This window comes from Nilaparvata lugens, chromosome X, assembly GCF_014356525.2.
Source record: "Nilaparvata lugens isolate BPH chromosome X, ASM1435652v1, whole genome shotgun sequence".
In the NCBI taxonomy this organism is placed as follows: Eukaryota; Metazoa; Arthropoda; class Insecta; order Hemiptera; family Delphacidae; genus Nilaparvata; species Nilaparvata lugens.
In genome coordinates this window covers 90,259,531-90,281,934 of record NC_052518.1, presented here as the reverse complement: position 1 = coordinate 90,281,934, position 22,404 = coordinate 90,259,531, and the positions used below count along the sequence as shown (strand labels likewise).

At 33.7% G+C, this 22,404-nt stretch overlaps 1 protein-coding gene across 1 annotated transcript in view; it reads right to left on the bottom strand.

The window, feature by feature from the left end:
• Positions 1 to 53: 53 nt before the first annotated feature.
• Positions 54 to 22,404, bottom strand: part of LOC111062074 (structural maintenance of chromosomes protein 6) — a 32,817-nt gene continuing 10,466 nt past the window's right edge. The window contains exons 7-19 of the mRNA XM_039442646.1: positions 22,058 to 22,258; positions 21,169 to 21,356; positions 19,440 to 19,580; positions 18,739 to 18,917; positions 16,771 to 17,084; positions 15,700 to 15,973; positions 13,479 to 13,592; positions 12,589 to 12,776; positions 10,162 to 10,333; positions 8,756 to 8,869; positions 6,689 to 6,889; positions 4,327 to 4,460; positions 54 to 536 (exon numbers count right to left, since the gene is read on the bottom strand). Of these exons, the coding sequence (XP_039298580.1) occupies positions 515 to 536; positions 4,327 to 4,460; positions 6,689 to 6,889; positions 8,756 to 8,869; positions 10,162 to 10,333; positions 12,589 to 12,776; positions 13,479 to 13,592; positions 15,700 to 15,973; positions 16,771 to 17,084; positions 18,739 to 18,917; positions 19,440 to 19,580; positions 21,169 to 21,356; positions 22,058 to 22,258 (2,242 nt within the window). The 3' untranslated portion in view covers positions 54 to 514. The remainder of the gene's footprint in view (positions 537 to 4,326; positions 4,461 to 6,688; positions 6,890 to 8,755; positions 8,870 to 10,161; positions 10,334 to 12,588; positions 12,777 to 13,478; positions 13,593 to 15,699; positions 15,974 to 16,770; positions 17,085 to 18,738; positions 18,918 to 19,439; positions 19,581 to 21,168; positions 21,357 to 22,057; positions 22,259 to 22,404) is intronic.

Genomic DNA, 22,404 nt, shown 5'->3' with positions numbered 1-22,404 from the left:
AATATTGTACAATATACTGTCCTTCTTAGCAAAAAGGCAGCAAGTGATAAATGTTTAAGGTTGGAGTTATACTAATTAAATAAATAATTTATTGTCAAAAACATGAAAACAGTTCATTAAAACAATTCATCAATCTATTCCTCTTAACAAGATCTAGTTCTGAGTTCAGAGTTCTTATGTAGTCTAATATTGTACATGTATATTACAATATTGTACAATATACTGTCCTTCTTAGCAAAAAGGCAGCAAGTGATAAATGTTTAAGGTTGGAGTTGTACTTATTCATCAATGTATTCGTCTTAACAAGATCTAGTTCTGAGTTCCGAGTTCTCATGTAGCCTAATATAGTACATGTATATCACAATATTGTACAATATACTGCCCTCCTTAGCAAAAAGGCAGTGGGTGATAAATTTTTAGGTTTGGAGTTATACTTTTACATCAATCGATTTGTCTTACAAAGATCTATCTAGTCATCTCAGTCACTTAAGCTAAAATTGTAGGTCATCGATACTCAGGCCCTCGGGCTGCTGATCCTGTAATTAAAATTAAAACATTTTAAATCTTTAATGCTATACAGTTTTTATGAAAGCAATAGCGCATTTGAAATTCTACTAAGTGCCGGTTGCAAAAAAGCCGGTTAAATTTTAATCATGATCAATAACCAATCAGAGAAGCATTTTTTTTTAAATAGCCTTCTCTGATTAGTTCTTGTAAATTTAATCACGATTAAAATTTAACCGGCTTTTATGCAACCGGTCTTATGTGATTTAAAATTACGGGAAATTTAATCAAGATCAAGAGAATATGCCCAGGCAATTTAAGAGAAATAATCCCAAAATTCATGAAATCCCCGAAAACATTCCCAGGGACGGGAATTTAGGGAATATTTCCTTAATCTTAGATTGCCAGTTTCAAATGCGCTATTACTTTTATATAAATGTGATTTTTGTGTAAAATTACAAACAAAATTCATTTTTATTAGACAAAGTGGCAATCACAAGTTATACATAACTTGAACAGTTATAGGTTATATGAAAGTGATTGGAATAAATACGTTCAAAGATTTCATATTTTCCTTTTTTGCCTATATATAAAATTTGAGTATTGGTGTCTGAATTGAAAATGTGTTTTTTGTGAAAGAGGTGTTCAGCAAGTTTAGAATAGTTCATCTTGTTTTTCAAAGCTGCTCTTTGCTATTGCTTGCCTTGTTCTTCTATGTAAACCCTTTCAGTCTCAAGGGACACAGCCTATCATTTATGCTTTTCCATTCACCATAAAGCCTTGAAATAAGTAAACTCTTCATTTGTAGAGCTTTAATCAAATAAAATTGAACATGACTTTCTACTAGTAACGGATCAACAACATTTGATATTTATGAATGAATCAATGACAACGAAAACATATGGTTTATCATATCATTCTACCCGGCTAGATTTTCGTGTTATCTTAGGGGCAAGATGACGGAGCGACACAGTGGACTCTTGTCCATCAGGGCGACGAATGTGAGCATACTCTGGGTTTGCCTCAATCAATTCAACTTCTTCTACTGATGAATCTTGCTTTGAATTTCGGTTCATTTTCTTCAGCCAAACTGGTCCTGGGCTCATTAGCCAAGATGGTAGTGACTGTCCATTTGTTGAGGATCTCATGTGTAGGAACATTCGTTCATGAGGGGTGCAATTTGTTGTAGTACACAAAAGAGATCGAATAGAGTGAAGTGCATCAGGCAACACTTCCTCCCATCGATTTGAATCAAGTCCTCGTGATCTTAGAGCTAGTGTTATTGCTTTCCATATAATTCCATTATATCGCTCTACTTGACCATTCCCTCTCGGATTGTAAGGCGTTGATCTACTAGTTGCTATCCCTTTTGAGCCAAGAAAGCTCTTCAACTCAGTTGACATGAAGGATGTTCCTCTGTCTGTGTGAATATAGCTTGGAAGGCCAAACATTGATATTAATGAGACCAGGCAATTTATGACTGTTCTCGCAGTCATGTCTGGACAAGGAAATACAAAAGGGAATCTTGAGTACTCATCAACCATCACCAGTAGGTATTTATTTCTTGTTTTTGATTGTACGGGTCCTTTGAAGTCCATATTAATTCGTTCAAAAGGTTTTGTTGCCTTTATGAGATTTCCTTTTGTCTTCATATACTGTGGTTTTATTTCAGAGCAAATTGCACAATTGGAGCAAATTTTCCTTACATCATCTACAGTATAGGGGAGATTTTTCATTCTGAGCCAGTGGTAGAAACGAGTTACACCAGGGTGACAAAGTTCATCATGGTATTTTGCCAAAGCTGAGTTCAATGTTGAACAACCAGCTGTAATACATATACGAGAGAGTGCATCAGCTGGTGCATTTTCTTTTCCAGGTCTGTAGACTATGTTGAATTTGTATTCAGATAATTCTAGGCGCCACCTTTGTATCTTTTCATTTTTTATTTTTCTATTGTGTTGAGTGCCAAACATGAATGTGACTGATTTTTGGTCAGTGATCAAAGTGAATTGTTTTCGTAGTAAATAGTGTCTCCATTTTCTTATAGACTCCACAATGGCATAGGCTTCTTTCTCAACAGCTGAATGCCTGGTTTCACTTTGGGACAAAGTTCGTGAGAAAAAGGCTACTGGTCGAGAGTTTTGTGTTAATGTTGCACCAATTGCAAAATCTGATGCATCTGTCTCAATTATGAATGGTACATTTTCATCAACAAAGAGCAGTACCGCGAAAGCAATTTCATTTTTCAACAATTCCAAAGTTTCCATCTGATCTTGAGATAGAGGGAATTTCTGTATGTGGACAAGGGGGTGAATCTTTTGAGAAAAGTTTTTAATCCATCGGGAGTAATGAGCCAGTAATCCCATGAGTCGTTTCATTTCTTTAGCATTTCTTGGGGGTGGAAAGTTCATGAGTGGTGCAAGGCGTTCTGGGTCAGGTTTAATTTCTCCATGTTTTATCTCATACCCAAGGAACTTCAATGATTTTTTTGAAAATTTACATTGTCCAATTCGGGAACATTTATGACAAGTCTTTCCTATTGCAGGACATTCTTGAGAATTTGAGTGTTTTTTATATCCGCAACGTTGGCATTGAACGGATTTCTCTACAATTGCCTGTCGATTTTGGGTTACAGCATTAACATCTGAGAAAGATTCACTCAAGCTTATGTTTTTATTTTCTTCAACAGAGTTTGTATAACAAGTACTTTTAAAGGAGTCGGCATATGTTTTTGCGGATTCAAGAACACGTGCTTGGGAAACGGTTTCTTGTAGACTCAAATCTCCTTGTTGAAAAAGTTTCTCTTTAATTTCAATAGAACATAACCCTGAAACAAGAGCATCTCTAATATGCTCGTTTTTGTTTTCTTCGGCTGACACTCTAGTGAAGTTACATGATAAGCTTAATCTTTTTAGTTCAGAATAGTAGTGATTAATGGACTCACCTATTTGTTGTTTTGCATTAGCAAGGCAGTATCGTGCATAAATTTCGTTCTTTGGTTTAACGAACATATCTTCCAACATGGATATAGTTTCTTCATATGAAGTATAGCTTTCCACAATTTCGTATAAAGCAGGTGATAAGAAGTTTACCAATATTTTCATTTTGTCTTTGGTTGTCGTTCCTTCTAAGAAATTTTCGAACGTTTTTTTCCAATGTTTCCACTCTCTCTCTGCCGTAGGCGAATCTGGGTCGATAGATAATTCCTTTGGCTTGAGAAACTTGTCAATATGTGATTCCATCTTATCTTCTTCGTAGTTACGGTTTTCAATCGTTTTTGTCTTTTTCTTTGTCGTCATTTTATTTGATTAAATTGAAATAAGTAAACTCTTCATTTGTAGAGCTTTAATCAAATAAAATTGAACATGACTTTCTACTAGTAACGGATCAACAACATTTGATATTTATGAATGAATCAATGACAACGAAAACATATGGTTTATCATATCAAGCCTGTTCCACTCAATCCAGATCTGTCTTCTGAACCACTGTATAGTAAACTGAAATCTTTCTTATGTATCCTTCCTAATCCACTCTAACTTATTTCTTTCAGTTCTATAATATCCAGGCTAAACTTTGCTGCTTTGATCACTTTTTTTTCTATGTATCAAATCTATCATATCAAATTTGGATAGCAATCCATATGAAGGATAGATGCGATATTACCGATTTTACTGGTTCATTTTACAGTTACTATATAAACACAGTTTGGCCATTGACTGTTACGCTTTTGATTAATACTATGGATCTTTCAGAACTGTAGAATTCCTTACAACATTATAAAAAAAAGTCAAACTAGAAAAATATGACATTATCACTAACCTGTGCACTGAAACGTCCGACCGACTTGTTTCAATGCGGCTCAGGTCATGTGGCGTAAGGAAGATGAATTGAGCTGAGCTTTGCGAAGCGTATTCGAGCAGCATTTTCAAGATAGTATTCCTGGTAATCACGTCCTGTGAAACAAAGACCAATATCAGATTGCATTATTAAAAACAACAAGAGCTAGTTTCTCGACATGAGAAATTCTATAATCCCTAAACTGTTGAAATGGGAATATGAGGTTGCGTTATTAAGGCTGTTCGCTACACCTTTTTATTTTTATTTATATTGGATAATCTTTTTCAATATAATTATAAAAGTGGCAACTGAAATTTTAAAGCGGTCTAATAAGCGAGTTATGGGTTGTTGAATGCTAAACTCCCATTTCTTTCCAGATCATAAACGGTTTCGGATTTTCCATTGGAGGTTTTTTAATACATTCAGTACATCATTGGCTTTGTTCTAATATGCGTCTTTTCGCGATTAATGCCAAAATAAACAAGTTATCGAATTTACAAAAAATGTTACTTTTTCATTTATGAACGATATGGGGAATTAGATGGTTTAGTTTGGAAAGATACATTTTTTTATTTTTTAAGAGAAGCTCTAATAATATAGTCGAAACCGTTTATGATCTGGAAAGAAAACGGAATCTGGAAAGTTAGCACTTCAACAACCCTTAACTCGCTTATTAGACCACTTAAAAATTTCAGTTGTCACTTTTTCTCTCTCTTATAACAATCTTAACAATTTTATTGAAAAAGATTAACCAATTTAAATAATAAAAAAGTGCACCGAACAGTCTTAAAAAAATAAGAGTTAATTTCCCGACATGAAAAATTCTATAATACATAAACTGTTGAAGTGGGAAATCTCCAATAATTTATTCGAACAAACTTTACATGTGGTGTTACATTTTGGATTGATATTTGAATTTACATTTGAAGTAGCGGTGGCTATTCATTAGGCTAGAATCGAACAACGTTTTTGATTTATCAATACTGGAATTCCATTTGATTGGTGAGACTGTTCCAGTAGCACACGTTTAGACTTATCTATTACTGTTGGTTCAGAGCAGTTGAATCCGTTAAGATTAGTTCTTGTTTGCGCATGTTGAATAATCGTAAATAAACAAACGAAATTTTAGGTTAGAATGAGGGAGCAGATAATAGCTACTCATTCTAGTTGAAATGCAGATGTCTGAACACAGCTGATCAGAGTTACAGTGCAGTACAGTGGTGAGATAGCGGGGAATTTTCCCCGATTTTCCCATTCACTATCACAAGAAAATTTTGCATACAACAATAATATTGGTTCTGGACTTCTCTTCATCCCAACAATATATTAGAAAATCAGAACTACAATATATTTTTTGTCATATTTACTCAATTGCAACTGTTTTCCATGCATCAAATCAAGCCGGTAAACAGCTGTTTGCAAAACAAGAAAACATGTGATTTTCATTACAACATACTATACTGTAAAGAGATCATAAATATGTTCTCTTTACAGTCGAGTATGTTGGAGGACTCTACTGAGTCCTAATAGCATCTGAGTAATAATTAATATACTAACTCAAATAATTAAAGAACTCATTTAAGGAGATTCAAGTTATAAGAACTCATCTGAAATCTTATAATTTAGGCCTTTATTTTATTTGAGCTCGAAGGGTCTGTCTGTCTGTCTGTTATGAACTAGGCGCTACGGGCTAGGTCATGTTTATAGAATATAGTAGCTCGAGCAGCAGCAGGTAATGATTTCTGTTTCTCAGCAATATTATTCTTTCTCAGATAAGTATGACAAAAAATATTGTACGGTAACGTATTTACCGCATTCGTATGATAATTCTGCCCTCAACTACGTTTCGGGCAGAAACAATCATACTTATGCGGTAAATTATCGTTACCGGACTTGTTACGTGAAGTACTAATATTGCAGGAACATCCTCTTTTTCATATCTATATCGACTGGACTGAATTAAGATCCAATGCAGCTAAAGGCATCACATGTCGGCGCATAAAGGGCAGTTAGTTTGAGTTATAATATCTTACAAATACAAATCCGCAGTCAGTTGGATGATAAGTCAGTATTTTTTCCCCTTTTGAACTTCCAATGTTATCCTGTTATATCGTCAAAAAGGACGAAGGTGTGTGTCATTTTGAGTCAAGCTTGATCTGTAAATGACCCACAAACAAACTCATCAACGGACAACGACTCAAAGCTATAGACATAAGTGACCAGTTTCTATGATCGTTTAATTTCAAGTTCAGTATGTAAAACCTGTAAAAAGTTTGAACTGGGATAATTTATGATAATTCAAAGTTGTGGTTTTCACAAGGAGAATATTAATGAATATACTCACAGTAAAAACATCGAATTCGTCCATAACGAAAAAAGGAACAGTCATTGATTCCCACACAGCTATGATGAAAGCAATCGTGGCAAAGGATTTCTCCCCTCCAGAGAGTGACGATATTTCTCCTTTCCTCTCCGTTCCTTTCTCTTTCCCCCGCACAACGTGCATTTTGAGAATTTTATTGTTATTATCCAAGCCAAACGTTCCCTAGAATAACACAAAAACAAAAGTGTTGAATAAGCTGTAACACTAATAGTATAAATAACCATACTATTGAATGTGTTATTTCAGTCATTTTGTGGGAAATGGTTTATTTATTTCCGTTGAAATAACTACATAATAACTACGTTGGAATAACTGCTGATACATGGTGGGGCAGAGCCGATTGACGAGTTTGGAAGAGTAATGAACCGTTCAACTTGGAAAACATTCTTTAATGGGTTCAATTCAGTTTGAAATGTGTTTTTTATTGTTAATTTTTGAAAATTATATCAGTTAAATGGCGGTCATCAGCAGCAATACACTAGTGTAGCGTATTTTTGAAGTTTTAAAACGCATTTTGGCACTCTGCGATTGGAAGGCATGGATCTCTTCTCTGATTCGTTTCTTTAGTTCTTCCACGGTGTGTGGGCGATCTTTGAAAACTTTATTTTTGAGGTAACACAATAGGAAAAATCACATATGCTTAAATCGGGTGAGCGTGCCGGCCACCTCAAGTCCAACCTTAGTGAGATAAGCCGCCCTGGAAACATTTGTCTCAACACATTCATTGAAATGCGCCCTGTGTGGGCTGTAGCTTCACCCTGCTAAAGCCATGTTCCTCAGCAAGTTCTTCCGATTTGGGCCGCAGAAACGTTTGTAACCTTGTCAAATAACGCTGGGAGATGACATTGACGGTGATGTTGCCATTCTAAAAAAAAACTATGGCCAGCACGCTTACCCGATTTAAGCATATGTGATCTTTTTCTAAGGGGGGTTACCTCAAAAATAAAGTTTTCAAAGATCGCCCACACACCTTGAAACAATAATGGGTGGATGGATGAACTGGAGAAAAATGAGTGGTGTTCTTTGTGATAAGAGAGTGAATTGTCAAATGAAGGGAAAAGTGTATAGATCAGTTGTGAGGCCAGCTATGCTGTATGGAACAGAAACATGGCCCACTTCAAAGAAACAGGAACGAAAGATGGAAGTGACTGAGATGAGAATGTTAAGATGGATGTGTGGGGTTACAAGAAGAGATAAAATAAGAAATGAATTGATCAGAGGCACTGTAAAAGTTGGACCACTGGGAAAGAAAATGTAGGAAACAAGGATGAGGTGGTTTGGGCATGTACAGCGACGGGAAGAGGATTATGTTGGACGAAGAGTGCAGGATTTGGTTTTGGATGGTGTGAGAGGACGAGGTAGACCTAGGATGGGGTGGGGAGATAGAATAGCGGCTGACTTGCGGGAGAGTGGTTGGAGGAGAGAGGAAGCATTGGATAGGGCTTTGTGGAGAGGCAGACTAAGAGGAAGGAATGCCGACCCCATTTAAATGGGATAAGGCACAGCCAAAGAAGAAGAAGAAGAACAATAAGAACTAAGTTTCAAACTGAATTGAACCCATTAAAGGTTTTTTTCTAAAATAAACGGTTCATTAATTATAACCCTTCCAAACTCGTCAATCGGCTCTGCCCCACTCTGTATGTAGGGTCCTTCAATTCAGGATCAATGTAAAGTATTTTAATTATCCGTAAAATCTTTGTTGTAGTCTTCATAATTAGACAGTTTTGAACTCTGAGTCCTGCAAGTGTGATTCCAATTAATTTAGTGTAGTCCTATTAACACCCAGTACCATCATGGAGTGGTGTTTACATTCTAGATAATTTAGTTGAGAAGTTTAATAGAATTTAAAAAATCTATGAAGAAATTAAAATTTTAGAATGGGTCGTTTTACATTAAAACTTGTAACTGTAACTAAAATTGAAAACAATCCAGATGTTTGGCATAGTTTGATGAATAATGAATACATATACACAAGAAGAAATTTGACAAATATGAATGCATAAACTCAAATTGTCATCTAAAAGTTACCTGGAGATCACGCTTTTTCAGTACTTCTGAGAACAAGTGCTTTGCTTTTTTTAGCTGTTTTTTCTCACTTATTTCAATAGTTTTTAAATCTTTCCCAAGCTTTTTAGAGGTCGTCTGAAACATAGAAATATTAGGTTATGAAAATTACATTTAAAATTATAATTTACATTCGACAAGTGCACTGTCGTTGGAACAATACTCAATGAAAAATAAAACTGAAGAAATAAAACAAAATAATGTTATCTATTACCCTAAATGGTTTTATTTATAAAAACCAATATCATCACGGCATCATGATCAGTAAACGGTAGAGCCAAGACGTTAGATCAGTTTAGCTCCAACAATAGACAACATTATATCTCAAATAGTTTCACAGTAAGTAGGAGAATGCACACAAAAATGCATCAAGCAAGTCTGAGAATAAAACATATTGCATTTTTGAATAGGGCAAGTTTATACAGATAAAAGTTAAATTAGTAAATCGATGATTTTTTTCACATATAGATACTATAATCTAGATTAAAAAATAACTATGGAAGTTTATCTAGTTCATTATATTTGGTTATGTTTATTTTAATCATTCATCATTATCTGTAAATTCAAAATATTCATAATTTACAATGACCTCGTATTGCCATGTAAGATCTTCCATGTGACATTTTTCAATGAGCATAATAGAAAAAAAAATCGGACATAAGGCCACGATTAACTTCACTACCAAAAATAAAATTAGAAAGCAATATTGTATTTTCTTTTTAGGATTTGTTTATTCATTTGAATAAAGAAAGTAGGAAAGAAACATTTTTTTTTGAGTTTGAACGATTCGGTTAAAAATAGCAAGAAAATATGTTTCAAATATTCCAATGTCTTATGTTGATAATAATAAATGCTCGACTCACAATTACGCGACTCAGGTCGAGAAGAGGCTCGACTCTAGTCGAGAGCATGTGTTTTCAAATGGTGACGTCGCGGAGACTAGAATCGACTGCTCTGAGTGTCACCATTTGGAAACACATGCTCTCGACTAGAGTCGAGTCTCTTCTCGACCTGAGTCGCGTAAGTGTGAGTTTAGCCTTAGTAATAATAATCATAATTATTATTCAAATCAAATTTATTTATTCATTTGAAATACAATGAAATTACATAAAATAGATACATATGAATAGGCTCCCCGCTTGGACAGGTCCGTGTGCGGGGAAATATTGATGTCTTAATAATTATTAAACTATAATAATAATGTCTTATGTTAATTTTGTTTGCTATAAACATTTTGAAACCATTGAATTATTTTCCGGTCTCAGTACAACATTAACTCGCAATTTCTGTTTGAGGAGTGAGAAAGGTATAATATCAAAGACAATTGTTAGAAAAGGCTAGAAACTAGAAAAAAACACCTGTTAACTTACTTTGGCAAATTCCTCTAATCGTTCGAGAGTACTGGAGCATTCACTGAGCCACTGCTTTTTCTGAGTGAATGCTTCCTCCACAACTTCGATTCTATTTTCCTGATAGAACTCTTTCAGCCCCAAAAGCTCACCGTTTATAGCTTTCAGCTCTACCACTACTTCTGACAGTTTCCTGAAACGAATAATAGAGAATTCATTGAAAATACAATATAATCACTAAGTTGAAAGATACAACAGACATCAAAATTGACTCTAAATTGTCGAAGTTAATAGTGGAAAAGACCAATCATCGTTCATGCTGTACATTCAACTTAAAATATTTGAGTGTAGGAAGCGTTTACACTGATTATTTTAAACGTGTAAATCCATTCTATACTACAGCACTGTAGTAAAAATACTAAAATATAGTAAAAATAAAGTTTACTGATATATGTATATTAATATTTGAATTTACATGTTTTGTATATGGTCAAGCACCTTGACCATTGTCCTTTTGTCCTTGTCCATTGACCATTGTTGCACCTTGTCAAGCAGCCTCTTTGAGGTTCGCTTAAGGTAGCTTAATTATTCAATAAACGTTTTTTTCTATTCTATTCTACTACTACGCGAGAGAAAATTACTAGAAATGTAAAAATGCTACAGTTATAATACTCGGATAAAATTCTTGAATGCTGATGGTAAAATAAAATTACACCCATCTTCGGACTACATCAGCTTATGATTTACACATTGTTTCAAAATACGAAAAATCTATTTCACAAAATTCATTATAGGCCTATCATTATTATATTCAAAGTATCAATGAAGCTGAATGGAAAAGACAGTGTAGTATTTCCAAATCAAGTTTATTCCATGGCCAAAAGGAAGAGAAAATTCATTTTTTCCAAGTAACGCATGTCTTTGGTTAGTGAGCATCATATTTTCTTTGTACCTGAATTTTGTTATAAATCATAATTTTTTCAAGAATTCCCAGCAATTCTATTCTAAATAAGAATAAAATTGAGAAACATAGCAATATTTTGATTGTTTGAACTTTAAACTGCGTGAAAGTTCCGCGTAATCTAAACTCAATTCTCATTCAACCTCTTCCGAACTTTTCATCAATTAATTTGACTGTGGGTCAATAATCTGAACTAATCTTCTTCTACTCTCTACTACCACTATATTCATAAGATTTATTATTTTTATTGAAATTATACATCTGTGATCACAATAGTATTGAAACCTGTACTCGTTCTATCCTTTCCTACATGATAATGGTACATTAAATATATAAAATAGAATTATAGTACCCTTTAAAATCAATAAAACAAGAATACAAATTGCAAATACTTCAAGTATTTAAAGGGTACTATAATTCTATTTTATAAATACAAGAGAGTAGCCCTGAATTCATACATTAAAAAAATATATACGTTATGTTTCCTCTCCCAATAGTATAGAATATGTAGAGCTGAGCCAGCATTATGTATTGTCTATTGTATTGAATAATGAATTTACTGCCAAATACAAGAAATATTTTTACAAATAAAAATAATCAATAAAATACAATAGTTTTTGGCGTGACTGGAAAAAGAAGCCTTGAGCTCCATTGTATTGTATCTTATTCAAGACGGGACCACTCAGTCTGAGTTTTTCTGCCGTGATGTACACATGTGTTAATAAATACATTTAAAAAAATACTATTTCATGTTAAATTGACTTATTTTACATTATTTTTTATTGCGAATGATGACCATATCATGATATTTCTGTCTGTGCCTTGGTAATGGGATGAGATGATCAAACCTACCGGCGTGTCTACTTGCCAATGTATAGATATGTCTAACGGCGGGATTTGAACCCACGACCAGGTAGCCAGACTAAAGGGTGCAATGCCCTAGTCATTTCAGCTAACTTGGCTGGTTATTTAATTTTTATTCAAGTGCTATAATATTGTTGTTATTATTCAATTTCAAGAAATTAGGTGTATCAAATTGTTGGCACCCTGAGTTTGTTAGTGATGAATTATTAGTTTCAATGTAATGTTTCATATTCTTACGTATGCAATTCATTTGTATAGTTTCACATTAACTATGGACAAATTTAATTTTTAATTTTTATTTCGCAATAATAACAAAAATAAAACAATAAAAATTATAATAAATAACACTAATTCGGGTAAAATAATAATAATAAAGCCTTTAAATAGAAAAGAGTAACTTTGTGGATCAAAATAACACATTAGGCGCTGCCTGCAAAACCGAAGTTTGAGTGCTGACAGCGAGTATCAATATAATATATTTTATTTATTGAAAATATATTATATTTTCAATAAATAAAAACACAGAAACAAATAAATGAAAAAATGAATATGCTTTTTATTTTTATTTAATGTTTCAGAATTACACAACTTTCGTCAAGTATCACAGCATTGAGTTCACCCACCTCACATTTTCCATCGGAGTAGCTGACTCTTTGGCTTTCACAGACATTTCCTGCAAGCTATTTTCCAGTTCTTCAAGATTTTCTTTCATGGTTTTTTCTTTCTCGATTAGATTGTGGTAATTTGCTCGTAGTCTGTCCCCCAATCTTTTCTTATCGCGGAGATCCTTCTCAGTTGCATCCATCAGTTGCTGAAAACATTTAGTTGTTCAATAATTTTGAGTCATTCTAAAATTAGTTTGAACAAGTGTCTAAATTTGTTCACATTCGAAGTCGAAAGATGAAATATCAAAATCTATTTGATAGTGAGAAATTCTAATTTAATTTTGAACGGATGTGAACGCAGATTGTTGAATGATTAAGAATATTCACCAATATACAGTATGTCCCACGAAAGGTGTAACAACCGAAGACCATAGGTTGGTCCTTTATTTCACGTTTTTGAACTTTTTATGAGTATTCAAACAGTTTGAAGTTCGACTTTGAACTCGACGAATGTACTTTTTTCAACTTTGAACGCTCATAAAAAGTTCAAAAACGTCAAACAAAGGAACAAATTATATGAACCTTATTGGAAATTTCTTCCTCTTTCCAACCATGTCCTTGGAATTAGATTTTGACTGATATTTTATTCTAGTTATAAATTTATTGTAAAAAAGTTATAAAGTGACATTTTTCTTTGCTAAGAGGAATAAGTATACCTACTAGCGGCGAATTCTCCGAGCAGGCTAATAAAAGAAAAGAAAAATCATATTAATTTAGCTAAGACATAATGCGAACAATCAAGTAAATTTCGAAAAAAATCAACGAGACTAATCCATGCAGTTTTGTATTTTACATAACTAAATTTGTAACAGATATATCCGATATTATAACATAATAATATCACTCACCAGTACACTATTTTTTTGTTCCGAGAGCAGACTCTCCTGTTCTCCCAGAGTACTCAACTTTTCCCTAAGTTTTTGAATGTTTAACTCAGCTTCAGCAATCTTCTCGAGAACTTCCTAAAATGAAATAAAAATGAATCAGAATTGAACAATCGCAGGCAAGATCGGCATCTACTTCATCCAAGGAAATAATCCTTCAAAGTGTATCTTTCAATGAGCCAATAGAGCTCATGTAAAATATGAGCCAACAGCCTAATTCAATAACCTTTCTTCTCCCAGTTATTGTGGTATTTACAATATTGCAGTTACTGGACTCAAATAAATTAAGTGAAAGCATTTTGGGAGACTCTATTGAATTTTATCTATTAAAATAAACGAGAGATACTTTAAAGTTGTGCCAGTTTTCTAATGATAGGCAGAAACAGCTGACTATACGATACCCAAATTATTCAGAGGCATAGAGGGCATGCTTCTTTATCAGAACATTTCCAGTGCGAGTGTATCTTATAATATAATTTGCCGGCCAGGTTAGCCGAGACTACAGCTATTTTATTAGATATCTTATACAGCAACTGTGGCCGAGACGACTAAGGGCCGTATGAGCCAACCACGTTTACTTGTAGATATGGCTGCATTTATCATAATGTGCTTCATACGGGGTTTAAACGAACAGTTGACGTTTCTCCGTTTAAAGCGAGTATCTGCCTGCGGGCCTTCAACTTGTTTCACACTTATACGGCTCCATTAGTTTCTGTTCGTTTTTGGTCGATTCCGACAAGTGTGAAACGGTAATTCGGTTTGAATTCAGTACCGAATATAAACAACACCCCCTCTAAACGAAACGGTTTCATCAGTTTTTATTTCGTCGCCAGGGAACGGCAAAAAATGGTGTCTTCCACACACGCTCGGCTCAGTTTCTGTTTCAACCTGATAGCGAAAGTACATCATCAGAACTTAACATATGCTCAGTAAGCGACACCAAAAACAACGTCATATTCAACTACTGATTGAACGGAAAAGTTACATGCGCATGTTCATTATAGTACTGTGTTAGGATCACATGGACTTGTCTTTCAAAATCAGATGATTTCTTTCAAAATCGTCCATGTCAAAATCATTTTGTCAATTTATTCCAGCTGATTTTTATCATTTCAGTTTAATATGTACTGTAGTAGGTTTTTCTGTAATGAATAGTTTGCCAGATGTTGATATGGATGGACTGAATTTGTGAAAACGTTGCACGAAAGCCTCATTCGAACCGAACCGTATACGTGTGAGACGAAGCAAAGCTTCAGGCTTTGCACCCTTCCACAGTACAGTGACTGTAATAGAGTGATTTATAATCTCTGTACACCCTTCTGCTTCAGTATGCTAGCGCTACCTGGTCGTGGGTTCAAATCCCAGCGGAAGGCATGGACGTTTCAACACCCTCGCACTTGCCACTACCCACGCACAAGCTGAAATCCCAATTGTGCAATGAAAGAGAAATCAGTAGTTCCCATATTACTAAACACAGTGAGGACCGGTTTCCGAGCTCGGGATTTGGCCAAGTTCTAGACTTTAAACAGCTGTAGTAAGAAAATTAAACACAAAATAAAATAAAAAGAACATAGAGTAAAGTTTCAGCTATTTTTAATTATTTAGAAATGTTCTATTTCGTCAAGAAAAAACGTTTCCAACTATAGAAATGAGAAAATAGAAACTGCGACTACTGTTATAAAAACTGCGACTACGCCCCGTTTTGGAAAGCTAATTTTCTGACTCCAGCTGTTTAAAGTCTAGAACTTAGCTAAATCCCGAGTTCGGAAACCGGCCCTTAATGTATAGAGTTCTTTATACAGTAACTGTATTTCTGAAAAGGAATACCGGAACATCAATTTTAATGAAACTGAGCCCCTAGGATTTCATAAATCATATAACTGCTAATAATACAGCATTACCAAATTTCAGCTTGAACTTCTATTATGAGTGACTGATCAGTTTCACTTTTTGATAATTTATAACTAAAATTAATTTTACATTGCAAAGAATAATAAAATGAATAAAAAATTCTATCAATTAATGAACAAACTATGAATTGATTTTGTTATTGATTATCAATGTAAAATACATTGATAATCAATATCGAAATCGCTCCTACAAACGTTACCAATACAATTCTGTAATTTTGTGATTGTATAACAAAGTGATTGTGTAATATTGTAGAACAAAGTAAGGTACTAACTTCTCTTTTCTTGGAGGCTTTATCCTTCTCAGTCGCCGACATTTCAATCTCTTTGTTATACAGATCAACACTGGCTGGCTCAGAATCGATCTTCATTTCGAGTTCAAGTTTTTTTTCATTGTAGTGCTTAACCTTTTTTCTCAATTCATCCAATGAAGATTGCGTTTCCGCAATATCAGCTCTCACTGACTTTGTCGCATGTAAGTTCCTATTTTTCTCCTCTTTCAAAGTGAGCACTTCCTGCTTTTTAGCAATGATGGTTTCCTCCAACTGCCTGGAAAATTCAATAAAATGAAATCAAATTATCTAAATAGCAAATCAAACCAAAATAAGAACACACAATTATTTTACTTGAATTTCTCTATCCATTACGAACTGCTGTATGTTACATCAAGTTTTGTCACTAAAATGACGACTAGCAGACTATTGATTGTAAAAATATAAAATTAAAGAGAATTCAATGCCCTATAAGCTCATAATCAGCATGGAATTTTTTCATCAATAATTGAAAAGGTATGAGACCCAAAAATTCAAGTCAAACGTGTTTTTTTTTCAAAAATGTCACACCTTGAGGCTTGTATATCTCGAAACTATAAGAGATATGGAAAAAGTTGTGAGATGAATGTCGCAGGAAATATAGTGATCCTTAATTTTGCAAGAAATAATCATGTCTGTAAGACGCATAGTTTTCGAGATATATGCAAAAAAGCAAAAATGGTACCTTTGAACTTTGATATGGTGAGGACTTTTGATATGTTTACCTCCTTACTACCCTAGAACTGCGGGGTTAAAAATTGTTATCCAAACTTTTCCATACGTTTAGTACAACCCTTCATTGACTAGACTACTTGAAAATTATCTCATCAGTAACTGATGCAACAAGTTTCACACACAAGGTCTCATTCTCCTGTTAAAATAACGAATATTGCTTTCACATTACATAATTATCTGTAGCCTACTTTGTAATATGCACAAGCTCCAAGCTCTCAATTTTTCTGTTTTTCTTCCATAGGCCTGTTTTGTTTTTGTTTTAATTTTTGTTTACTTGAAATATCAATCCTCTTTACTTACCTAAGGTGTTGTGACTGGTTAACTTGTAAGATTTTGGGCACTTTTGTTTTCATCCTCCCAGAATAATATTTGTAATTCGGTGTAGGATAAACGGTATCTCCAGCTGGACTTAAACAATATCTGAGATTGTCAGGGACATTGAATTCGTCTTCGCAGAGCTTTAGAGCACTGGCTACGTCGTTGACTAGAAGAATTCGCTCGATCTTCGCTTCATCAATCAGGCAATTGAGAATATCCGGATCAGAACACTGGATTTGACTGATTAGAGAATGATACTTGCGATGTTTGACTTCATACTGTGAGTAATTGTAGGCCTGCGAACACAACAAATTAATTGAGACAGGACTGTTTGTGTGAAATATCTAGTTAAAATTTCGAAATCGAACAATCTGTAAATCTCATCATAATATTATAACTGTAGAGAACTGTAGGCGAAGGCAAGTAGCATAAAAAATACAATGGCAAATAATATTGGATGAATCTTCTGTGGATGAACAGTAGCCACTAGAAACATACACAATGTTTCCGAACTCCCTACCAAGATAAGATCAGCCTTCATTGCCAAGAAATCTAGGGCATTGTTCCTGGGAAGGAAACATATGTAACTATAACTTTTAATTGCAAATCGATTGACCCCCTCATTTATCAAGATTGAACAAATATTGAGTGAGATATGAATGGCAGCTTTAGTGATAGGTGACCGCTGGAGGTTTGTTGCAATAGTCAAATAATCTCCATCTGCTTTGCTTGTTATTCGCAAACGATTTTAGATTATTTCAAACAATAATAAAACGTTAAATAACTCTCTAAAGGTAGGTCACCTATCACTAAAGCTGCCATATCTCACTTAATATTGGTTCAATTTCAAAATATGAAGTGTCAATCGATTTGTAATTAAAAAAATAATAATTTTTTATTTTCTCATTTTAAATTCAAAGGTTTTTTCGTGATTTGAGAAAAACATTCTAAACGGCTATGAATTTGAGAAATTTTCATAATTTCTGTTGTAGCTGTGTCTAGTTGTCATAAATGTGTGCGCAGTTTCACTTCCGTATGTTCAGCCATTATTTAGAAAAAAATGGTAAGTGAAATGGCGGCTACAAAAGAGCAACAAAAGACTCTCGGAAATGATACTTAGCTGTTTCATACCCACGAACAATGTCCTACAATAGTGGGATGGAGTTTGCAAACACTCTCTATCATTCTCATTTATTATAATTAAATTAATCAGCCTTAATTATCATTGCAGTTTGACAAATTTATAACAGAACTTGTCCGATGGTAGCAAGCATTCAAAAGATACGCTAATGTTTTTAATGTTTTTCAAGTCGGGCTTAGGCCACTAACTAAAGTTCTATTGTAAATTTGACAATATCCATTAATATATGATTTTTCTTATTCTAAGGCGCGGTGCACACAAGAGAAATGCGATATATGGAACGTTAAAGTTTGTCTGTACATACGATTAACCCAGACCAGTGTACACCAAGTCACATGAAACAACATTTCATTTATCGAGTATCATGAAAACGTGAATTGGAGCCGCGTCATGCAACGCTAGCAACAACGTTGCTGAATTTCTTGGTCTGGCGATGATGTCATTCAGCAAGTGTCAATTGCATGATCAAGAGTCTTATCCGTATTAAAAACTGTTTGTGGTACAAATATCGAAAAATTCTTCAATTTTTAAATTCAGCGCTGAAAGTTCTGTAAACCATTCAATTCTCATGCAAAAAGAACAATTATTCTATATACATTGGAAAGAAAAGTGAATATTTTATTAGGCTGATTAACAGTGCTACTGTTTCGAGATTAGTGATTTTCTAATATTATATAATTCTCAATTTCAAAGCTAACCCCTCACACCCAATGTCGTGAACCCCCCCAATCCCGCGATTCTCCGGTGTGCACCACGCCTTAGCCTTTATTATTTTTGCAAAATTTGGAGGGAAGTGAGTGCACACTTACATTACGCACGAATGGACTGATTGACACATCAGGGCCTTTCCTCGGACAAACCCTCTCGATAATTTCGTTGAACACTTTCAAATCGGCCTTATCGTTCAAGCAAAATTGAGAAAGATTCGACTTTAACAGGTTCTCAATAGCAGGAGCCCAGATGGGATCCAAAACTTGTAAATAGGTACCTGGAATTGAAAGATTCATCATGAAATGTCAGCAATTGCTACATAAAACTGATAAAAATATAAGAGATGAAGCTTTTCATACTGAGCCAAATAATATTTTCATTTTGAGTTAAGAATTACAGTAGAATAAACAGAGATTTTTTCCAAGCCACTGGATAAGAAACTATAATAATCAACATAATCGTTTTAATATTATTTACACTCGATTCTCAGGTCAATATTGTTACATGATTTCAATTAGAATTAAATAAAAACAAATAAGATGTATTTTGCTCAAGAGAATTATTCTTAATAATTATCTCCAAGACATAATACAGCATTTTTTCTAGATCGAGTAATAATAACATTGATTAGTCAAAAGTACGACTCCTAAGCCAAGCAGCAACTGAGAACTAAAATCGCACTGAGCCATTTACAAGATAGCAAAGTCAATATTTTTTCTGCAAAGGCAATGTTTATGGATGCAGCCCTGGAAATTTGAATAATGAAGAAGAAGGCTGTTGAAAGAATTGGGATATTTACCGAAAGGGCCTTTGGGCTTCTTCGAGAAACGACCCATTGCAGCTGCTCTGTTGATTTCTTCGACAAAAGTTGGCATAAATTGGCCATACAATGCCAAGCTCTTTCCTTGTTTTAAAAGATCCCTTTCAACTTCACTTTCACCTATAAAGCACAAGAGTAGTCAATCTTTGATCTAAGAAAAACATCAAACTGAATATAAACAAAACAAGCATAGAAGGTGACGAATGATAACTACTTATATCCTAAGCTATATTATTTCATATTTAATTTCAGATTAGTATCATTAGGAAACAAACAAGCTAATGCACCTAGAATACATTCTAGAATGTATTCATTCAATACAGAATAGTATATATAATATAAATTACATGTATAAAATTTCAAGAATATATTCTAGGTACATTGAAACAAGCTATTGGCTATGATTAAGGTCTATTGAAATATCTTTCTATAGACCTTGGCTATCTATTGATCTGCACTCTGTCGGATAATCATAAGAATTTAACTCGTTAACTAGACCACAATACGTAAATTATAAGGGCGAAGTATATAAAGCCCATTTATAATTTTGTATAAATTTATTGAGGATATTTCTTGTGATCAATGATTGTAGCTAATCAACTTTCGTATGAATAACATAGTTTTAATACGCACTCATATAACAAAGTTACTCAATCCATTTGACAGTTGAATTTCAATTTGAAATCATATTATTTACATACGACAGCTGTGATAAGAAAGCCGAAACGTAATAAATTATCACAGAAATTCGAATACAGGTGTGATAACATATCACCATTTGATTATATGTGAATAAATTATATTTAGACACGCTCTGATATGTTAGCATTAGTTGATTGGAAAGAATCGATGTTATGCATATAATGTTACGATATGTAATATGACGGTTTCAAGTGAATCTAAATAGCCGTTATCAATATTCTGTCATTTTAATTGAAAGCTACCATTCATTTTCTTCATCAAACCAATTAACGTTTGGGAATGAGGAATTGATAGAAGACTTACTAAGCTCACAGAATAGCCTTACTACTATTACTGTTTTTTTACACTTGGAGAGAAAATAACAGCTATTTGGCGTTTTTAATGCAGAATCCCTATTGTAGTCATATATTGTAATGTAATGTATTTTGGAAGAATAAATTTCAATTTCAATTTTCGACTGAATATTCTCTCCGTGTGAAATTGTAGCCTAATTGACGGATTACATTTTTTTTAATCCGCTACAGGCGCTTCTAATGTTCTTGAAATCCCCTAAAAAATGCATTCTAGGTACATTAAATTCCACCTACGTGCTCATAGCTAATACCCAAGATTCAATTCAAATATTTAATTATTCTCACCCCAATTCATAGTTACAAGTATTACTTTCACTTAAATCTATTTTACTCGTAATCATTAACGGCATAAGTTATATAATCACTGATAAACTTGGATGGGTTGCCCTTAGTTAATTAGTATCTTGACTAATAAGTTATTAAATAATTGATGTAGTTAATGTAATAAATATTATATTAAAAATAATAATAATATTAATTTGCAAAAATTTGTAGATGGACAAAAATTTTACAAAATTAACAAATTTTGAGATGTTCAACAACAAAGTTCTGCATTACTATGAGTTTTTACACATTAAATAAGTTCAATTGAATGATTCAAAAACATTTAAATTTTACAAAATATTGATGTGGGTATTTTACAAACTACTCACTTATTTTATTTTGCGCTCTTCTGATTTCAGAATCTATTCTTTCCATTTCTGGCGTGCTGTTTTCGTAGGTATCTCTCAACTGACTCAGATGCACTTCAGTTGTTTTCCTAGCAGCTTCCAATTCGTGTATTTTGGCCAATATAGACTGAAGTTGCTGCTTCTGCTTTTGGATCTCGGGTACATTCACACTGCAAATGAAGACAAGTCGAATTCACTCAGTTGCTAGAAAACTATTGAACTGAAATTTTTCTGGAGAACTCAACTCAACTCTCATCTCAGGAAAACATTTTCTAATTTTTCTTGCTGGAAATTTTCAACTCTTATAAAGATTATCCAAGTGATTTTGAACAAAATAATAAATAATAATTATTTTCTTTTCTAATGTTTCCTGGGCATAAGGAGATTGCATTTTACATCACTAAATTTTCTCCGCTGCAACTCACGGGTCACCTGCTAGTCTGTAATAATTCACTATAGAAAAACTAGGTATTTGATTGGGCATTCATCTTATGTGAACTTTGTATCACAGATTATTAAAATAGCACTTGATTAATAAGAATGTAAATAGGCCTATAACCGTCCTCGTTGAATTGAGAAACTTCAAGCTTCAAGTTTATCAGTTCAGTAGTTCGGTCGTAATGATGCGTCATACATGTATTTCGTATCCTGTACATGCAAAAGCCAATCCCTTCATTTATATATAGTATATAATATTAGAATAGCAAGTCAGTTAGGAATTATGTAAAAATACATTCTATCTGATAAATTGACTGATTATTTTGAATACTCTACATCATGAGTAGCATTGAAATTCAACAATAGTATATATACAAAACTTGAGATCCTTTTCCACAATGGAAAAAAACCCTTAAAAATGAAGTTAGCTTACTTTAGAACTTTGTTAGATGCCTCTTCCAACTCCTTTATGTCTTGGTCTTTTCTTTGAATCAGTTGTTCGAGCTCTTTCAACTCTTGCTTGCGATTTGATCTAGCTTCTTCATTGTGCGCAAGAGCATCCTTCTCTTTTGCTTTCCGAGCTTTGACATTGTCCAACTTGCCTGAAGTCTGATCCAGATCAACCCGGATTTCCCTGTAGGAAATGATCAAGTCTTGAGAGTGTGTGCATGTGCTAATTAATCAACAAACATTCAATCAATTGAAATTATTTTATTGATAAAGGTTTAAAAGCAAAAATATATGTAACATTCTAAAAAGAGGCGTGGTTTAATAATGTAC